Here is a 7,177-nt window from a genome sequence, read left to right on the forward strand (position 1 = left end):
GCAGGAGGTGGGGAGCAGTGGTCCATGCTGGGGGCAGCCTGCAAGCTTGTGGAGAGTCACCCGTGTCTGAGGTGGGCCGTGGCACCCCGCCGTGGGCCAGGAGGGATCGGTGGGTGTGCTCTGTACTGTGCAGCCTGTGACCCAGCAGGGTCTGGCCAGCGAGATCACAGGTCCTCAGCCTGACCACCTTTGCTGTGCCACAGCGAGAGTGACACTGGCTGGCTCTTCCCGTTGCAGCAAGGTGAGCCAGCTGCCCTGGACCTGGAGAAGCTGGTCAGCACGGTGGCTGCTCAGAAACTCGTCCTGGAAACGCTGGCTGGTAAAGTGTCCTCCCCTCCAAGCTGTGTCCCCCTCCCAGGCCATGTGCCCCCCCCCCACCCTGAGTGCTCACAGGGCCAGGCTGCATTTTGCTGGCCATGGCTCCTGCTCCCTGGGATGGTCTCCATCCTGTCACTGGCCGGGTAAGGGGCACTGAGCATCACTTACCTTGCAGACATGCGAGTGACGGAGAGCGCCGAGGCTGCAGCCGCCCCCTCCCCGCTCCGGAGCGAGGTGAGCTCAATATCCCACCATCCCGGTCGGAGATGTCCCCACGGCTGCTGCCATGGTCTGTGGGGAAGGTATGCCCTGCTGCGACCCTGGCACATGCTGCAGGGCTGGGCTGCAGGTGCCGAGGCGGGAGCCAGGCTGCAGGAGGGCGATGGGGATGTGGGCTGGGGGAGCACTGCCTCCTTGCCCCATCGCTGAGGCCTGGGCTGCTCATTGCAGGAGGGAAGCCTGACAGGAGCAGAGCCCGACACACTGTGGGAGATGCCCTCCTCCTTCTCCCGGCCCCAGTCTTCAGCTGCCATGAACCTGAACCGCCGCACGTATGACCTGGAAGGTGAGATCTGGCGTGTCTGAAACCTGAGGGGCTGGGACAAAACATGGGATGAGGGATGCAGGGTCCCAGTCTGCTGGGGATGGGTGCAGGGTCCCATGGGTGCTGGCATGGAGCAGGGAGAAGGTGCAGGTGCTGTGCCTGGGAGATGTTCAGGGTCATGTCAGGTGGACAGAGCAGACAAGGCATTAGGACAGGAGCCCGAGTGCTAGGCTCAGGTGCGTGACCTGCATTTCCCCCAGGTCTGCAGGATGAGGGATGCAGGGTCCCAGTCTGCTGGGGATGGGTGCAGGGTCCCATGGGTGCTGGCATGGAGCAGGGAGAAGGTGCAGGTGCTGTGCCTGGGAGATGTTCAGGGTCATGTCAGGTGGACAGAGCAGACAAGGCATTAGGACAGGAGCCCGAGTGCTAGGCTCAGGTGCGTGACCTGCATTTCCCCCAGGTCTGGTGGAGCTGCTGAACCGTGCTCAGAGCTGCCGGGCCAATGACCAGCGTGGGCTGCTCTCCAAGGAGGACCTGGTCCTGCCTGACTTCCTCCAGCTCCCTGGGCAGGATGACAGTGCCTGCGAAGGGTCGGATCAGCCCCGCGCCCCTCACCCAGGCTCCGAGGGAAACGGCCATCCTCAGCCCACAGAGCCTGCGCCGGCTCAGCCTCCGGTCAACCACGAGCTCCGATGAGTCCTGCTGCACGTCCACACCTGGCACGTGGTACCCCCGGGCCATGCCGGGGTCCAACACGGGGTCTGACCAGCCCCTGCCCTGCACCGCCAACACTGCCTGGACCGCAGATTCGTCCACGTCCTGTCTCAAACTGTCGTGTCGTGTCGCTGTGAGTGGTTGAGCAGCTGCCATGCCCCTCGGTGGGGTCACATCCTGGTGCACGTCAAGGGAGTCCTGTACATAGTTTGAACCCCCGTTGCAAAGCACTTTGCAACGTCCCACGCATGCCTGGCACTGTCCTGCCCAGTGCCTCTGCCTGTTCTGCCTGCAGCAGGGCTGCCCGCCCAGCAAATCCTGCCTGTGCCGGGCTGGCACAGCCCCGCTGACTGTTCAGGTGGGGAAAGCACCCTTTCAACCAAAGGGTGTGAGGGATAGAGAGGGTGGGTGGGGTGGCAAGGCAGGCTCCAGCCCCGAACCCCGGTGCTGTGGGCAGGCAGGGTCAGGAGAACACGTGTCCGAAGCTGAGGGCTGGATCTGGTCCCTGACCCACAGGAACAGGGCTTCCCCCGTTGCTGATGTGCAGGTCTACCCCTCCTGGGGAGGGTGAGCATGGCCCTTGCCAGCCTGTGCCCCAGGCAGCTTGTTACCATCTGTGTCGCGTGAGCGTGGCTGGGCCTGATCGTGCCACGATAGCACTGCCGTTGTGGAGCAGGGCACCTGGTTCCTGCCCCGAGCAGACAGAGGCAGAGCCAGCAGGTCATGCTAAAGAAGCCTTCCTCCTCCCCGCAGGGAGACCCTGCGTGGCCAGCTGCTGAAGCGACCCGCAGGAGCAGATCCCCGTAGGTCCCCTGCCCCAGCCCGGCTGGGGCTGCGGGTGCTCAGCTGTTGGGGACAGGCCTGCCTGGTGCCAGAGGAATGCAGCACCCCTGGGTGCTGAGCATCTCAGCCTGGTGTGCAGGTACCCAGCGTGTGCCCAGCCTGGCATCCCTGCCGGCAGCTGTGCTGGGCTGTAACCTTGAGACCAGCTCTGCCGGACCTGGCTGTGCCCTGCGGGTCCCCACCTCTGGCAGCCCCATGTTCTCAGAGGTCCCAGACCCAGTCTGTGACGGAGACAGCCCCCTGACAGCAGCCAGGAGATCCCTCCATCGTCCGTGTGTGCCGGGGCCCTTCCCTGGGTCACCGCTCTGTCACCACTGCCCGGCCAGAGGCAGAGGGGTGGCCCAGGGCAGCCCCAGGGCTCACCCAGGAACGAGGGGCATGTCCACCCAGCCCCACGCTGCTGTGGCTGGCTGCCACCCCGTGGCCCCCGGTCAGAGCCCCCCTGTGTCTCCATGGTGCTGCTCAGTCCCATCTGTGGTGTGAAACCGGGGGAAATAAAGAGCATTGCCTGGACGCGCGTCCCTCTCCTTCCTCCGCTACCGAGGCCACACGGTGCTTTTCCCGGCAGCAATGTCCCCCCAGCCCCCCCATACCCCATGGAGCCCCCTGAAAAAACGGCGCCTCCATAACCCATGGAGCCCCCTGGGGCCAGGGCAGGGCTGGAGCCAGCCCTTGGCCCCAGTGCCACCCTGCCCGGCAGCAAGGGGCAGTGCCAGGAGCTTATTTTCCCGGCACCGCTGATGGTGTAGGGGAAGCTGCCGGGCCGGCACGGCCAAGGACTTCAGCCCCGACCCTGTCAATGAGTGACAGCCGGAGCTGCCAGGGCCTCACTGGGTTAATGATTGTGGGGGCAGCTGGCCAAGAGCCCCTGGGCACAGGGCAAGCGTGGACACCAGCCTCCTGCCCGCTGCAGCCTGGCACGGGGCTCTGCGGGTGCCGCTGTCCGCAGACAAGTGTCAGAAGAGTCCCCGGGCCCCCACAGAGGCAGGACATGTCCCCTGCCATGGCAGCTCCTGAGCATTCAGCTCCGTTGGTTTGTGACTTGGCAGAGGCTCGGTGATGCTCCAGCAGTGGCAGGGAGGCCCTCAGGCTGGCATGTCCCCAGGCTGCCCCTGAGCACCCTGGGATACCCAAGGAATCTCCACTTGCTCCCCCCATACAATCGTGGCTGGCTTGTCCGTGGTGGTGGGACCCAGGAGTGCCTGGTCCCACAGGAATGGGGACGTGACAGCCGCGCGGCCCCCCCGTGCCCCACTCCCCACAGGTGCCAGGGATGGAGGGGCCTTTGCCCCTGGCTCTCCCCTGGACAGACGTGGATGCGAGCTGGCCGGGTGCCTCATGGGTGGATGGAAACTTGGCCGGAGGTGTGTAAACAGCGGGTAATGATAAACGGTGTCAAGGAGGTGGTGATGGCAACACTGGCATCGCTCCGCTCCTGCCCGCCCCGGCATCGCACATGCTGGGAAGACGCGGGCTCTGCCCCACGCAGCCCTCACAGTGCTGCCGGCTGCTCTGCGCTGAGCCGCTGGCACGGGCTGAGCCGGGCCGCGTGCCACCGTCACCACCAGCGACAGGACACAGGGACTGCGCCAATGCTGATGTAACCCACCACCAACGCCCTGGCGGCGAGGACGGCGCGTGCCCTGGGCAGGGCCAGGTCCCTCACGGCTGATGCTTAGATGACTCCGCCGTCACACATCCACATGATGGTGGATGTGTGTGTGGCCTCACCTCTGGTTTGGGACACCCCAGCAGCACCAGCACCGAGCCCTTCTCCTCCTCCTCTTCCTCTTGTGCAGGGGATGAAGCACCTGGCACCAAGTGATGGAGAGCTGAGGCTGCTCCAGCATCGCCCCTCAGGCACTGTTCTCCAGCACTGCCCTGGCTTCGCTCCCCACCACACCGGCTGCTGCTCGCCCAGGGACGATGCCGAGCCTCAGGCAGGCGAGGCGGGGTGTGCCGGCGGCACGGTACCCTAGGGGCGCGTGCCCCATCCCGCCCTGGAGCCGCAGCTGACGCAGGATGCCGCAGGGTTACCCATTAACTGCAGGAATTTCTGGGGAGGAGGTGAGCGGTGAGCGGAGGCGAGGGGCAATGTGGGTCTCCTTAGACTTTGCTCTTGTCGTGCATATAAAGGGCCGCAGTGCCCTGCGGGCCACTTCGCTGGAGGGACGCGTGGATGTGGCATGCGGACATGGCGCTGCCCTGAGTGCCCGGCCAGCCCCAGGTGAGCAGGGCCCTGGGCAGGAGGGGTCCCTTCCCCGTGTCCCCTCTGCCCGGGCTGCTTGCCCTTGAGGGAGCTTGCTGGTGTGGGACGGGAGTGGCCGGTGGCGCAGGGGACTTTTGGGTGATGGGATGGTCCTTCTCAGTGGTGCCAGCACCACAGGGATTCTGGGGGCTGGTAGTGGTCGGCATGGCACAGCCATCCATGGCTCTGCCGTGGTGACACGCGGCCGCCTCCGCTCAGCCTCAGCAGGAGCGATGCTGCCCTTCCAGAGGGAGAGCCCGGCCCTGCCCCGCTGCCCGGTGCGGGGAGGAAGGGTGGTGCACGGGCCCCAGTTCGCCTACTGCCCCAGCCCCCAAGGTAGGTGCCCCCAGCCCTTCTCATCCTCCTCTTCCTCACCCCGCCGGGCTCAGTTCCGCTTCTGGCTGGACCCTGGCCCGGGCGGTGCCCTGCTCTCCTCTGCAGGGGGGTCCCCGCAAGGATGGGGCCATAACACGGGTGCCCCCTCTCCCCAGCTCTGCACCGGCTGCCGGGTGCCCACACCTGCCCCTTCACCGTCGGTGCGGTGCCTTGCCCTGACCATGGCTTCCCCTGCCCTGGCTCCCCGGGGCGCCTGGGCGAGGGCAGGGAGCGGTACGAGCTGGAGGCGCTGCCCTGGCAGGGGCCCCGGCTGGGCTTGGATGAGCTGCAGAAGCCAGGTGAGATCGCCGGGTGGTGCACCCCAAGGCACGATGTACCCAGGTTGGGGAGCACTCTGTAGGCCTGCCGGAGGCACCCAGGGGGGGCATGGGGTGCCAGGAGAGCCCAAGCTTTGCCCCTGGGACTGGCAGCAATTCCCCCCCGCTGCCCCGCCCTGTCGGGCATGGGGTGCCAGGAGAGCCCAAGCTTTGCCCCTGGGACTGGCAGCAATTCCTCCCAGCTGCCCCGCCATGCCAGTCCTCACGCTGGCACCCTAGCCAGACCCCAAGCGTGGTGGGCTGCCTGCCAGCAGGGTGCCCAGGGTGCCATGGGCAGACCCGAGGGGTGACGGGGGCAGTCGGCACAAGGCGCTTCAGAGTGGGAGGATGTGCAGGGGGCCCAGGGAGTGGTGGCACGGCTGGGGACATGAGCCCCATCCCACCGGGGGCACAGGAGGACGGTGTGGGGCTGCGGGAGCCCGGGGAGCCAGGGCCATGCTGCGGCCGGCATTTAACACTCTCTCTTGTCTTGCGCAGAGCTGGGGTGCTGGGCCAGGGTCCAGTCCATCTGTGTCTCCCTTCTCAAGGTGCCCCTGATGTTCGGGTTCCTGTACCTCTTTGTGTGCTCCCTGGACGTGCTCAGCTCTGCCTTCCAGCTAGCCGGAGGTAGGGTGGTGGGGGCACGTGGGCGGCTGGTGGCACCCACCGTGCCAGCACCCTGCCGCTCACGCTCTCTCGCAGGCAAGGTGGCCGGGGACATCTTCAAGGACAACGCCATCCTCTCCAACCCCGTGGCTGGGCTGGTGGTGGGCATCCTGGTGACCGTGCTGGTGCAGAGCTCCTCCACCTCCACCTCCATCATTGTCAGCATGGTCTCCTCGGGGCGTGAGTGCGCCCATGGGGCTCCCCGGGACCTGAGGCTGGGGGATGGGGTGGCTGGACGGGGTCACCCCGAGCTGGGCCACGCAGGGCTAGCGGGCCTCTCTGTCCCCAGTGCTGGAGGTGCGCTCTGCCATCCCCATCATCATGGGCTCCAACATTGGCACCTCTGTCACCAACACCATCGTGGCCCTCATGCAGGCTGGCGACCGCAGTGAGTTCAAACGGTGAGAGCTGGTCGGGGCAGAGGGGACTGGAGGGGCTGCTGCCTGGGGGCCACCCCATGCCAATGGGCTCCTCCACGCAGGGCCTTCGCTGGTGCCACGGTGCACGACTGCTTCAACTGGCTGTCGGTGCTGGTCCTGCTGCCACTGGAGGTGGTGAGCGGGTACCTGCACCACGTCACCCACCTGGTCGTGGCCACCTTCAACATCCGTAGTGGGAACGACGCCCCTGACCTGCTGAAGATCATCACAGAGCCCTTCACCAAGCTCATCATCCAGGTCTCCTCAGCCATGGTGTCCCCAGGCTGGTGGTGGTACCCCAGCATGGGTGTCCCCGTGCTCGTGGTGTTGTCCCCACCGCTGGTGTCCCTTTGATGGTGGTTGTGTCCAAGTGTCCCCAGGCTGGCAGTGGTGTCCCCATCCCAGCAAAGATGTCCCCGAGGCAGGGGTGCTGTCAGCCCCCAAGGGCCCTCTCCAACATGTGTGTTGTTGCAGCTGGACAAGTCAGTGATCACGGGCATTGCAACGGGGGACGAGAGCCTGCGCAACCGGAGCCTCATCCGTGTCTGGTGTGGCCACGCACCTGCACAGGTGAGGGGCCCGTGGCCCTGCTGGGGCCACCAAACGATCCATGGAGGGTGGGTCATGGGCAGGGACTGGCTGAGGGTGCTGTGGAGCCGGCTGCAGCCCACCCTCTCCCTGCAGACGGCCGCCGTGGGGCTTGGGACCCTCCCGAACTGCACAGCCCCTGGCC

General features: G+C 66.3%; 2 protein-coding genes across 2 annotated transcripts in view; both read left to right on the plus strand.

Annotated features, from left to right (window-relative positions):
- RGS14 (regulator of G-protein signaling 14) overlaps positions 1-1,558 on the plus strand; it is a 9,440-nt gene extending 7,882 nt beyond the window's left edge. Inside the window, exons 12-15 of the mRNA XM_019473783.1 lie at positions 238-319; positions 494-552; positions 769-883; positions 1,323-1,558. Coding sequence (XP_019329328.1) covers positions 238-319; positions 494-552; positions 769-883; positions 1,323-1,558 — 492 coding nt within the window. The remainder of the gene's footprint in view (positions 1-237; positions 320-493; positions 553-768; positions 884-1,322) is intronic.
- Positions 1,559-4,615: 3,057 nt separating this feature from the next.
- The window catches only part of SLC34A1 (solute carrier family 34 member 1), a 4,489-nt gene continuing 1,927 nt past the window's right edge, over positions 4,616-7,177 (plus strand). The window contains exons 1-9 of the mRNA XM_009286011.1: positions 4,616-4,646; positions 4,887-5,003; positions 5,159-5,341; positions 5,858-5,986; positions 6,062-6,205; positions 6,315-6,426; positions 6,507-6,702; positions 6,919-7,014; positions 7,129-7,167. Coding sequence (XP_009284286.1) covers positions 4,901-5,003; positions 5,159-5,341; positions 5,858-5,986; positions 6,062-6,205; positions 6,315-6,426; positions 6,507-6,702; positions 6,919-7,014; positions 7,129-7,167 — 1,002 coding nt within the window. The 5' untranslated portion in view covers positions 4,616-4,646; positions 4,887-4,900. The remainder of the gene's footprint in view (positions 4,647-4,886; positions 5,004-5,158; positions 5,342-5,857; positions 5,987-6,061; positions 6,206-6,314; positions 6,427-6,506; positions 6,703-6,918; positions 7,015-7,128; positions 7,168-7,177) is intronic.

This window comes from Aptenodytes forsteri, unplaced genomic scaffold (assembly GCF_000699145.1).
Source record: "Aptenodytes forsteri isolate BGI_AS27 unplaced genomic scaffold, ASM69914v1 Scaffold54, whole genome shotgun sequence".
Classification (NCBI taxonomy): domain Eukaryota; kingdom Metazoa; phylum Chordata; class Aves; order Sphenisciformes; family Spheniscidae; genus Aptenodytes; species Aptenodytes forsteri.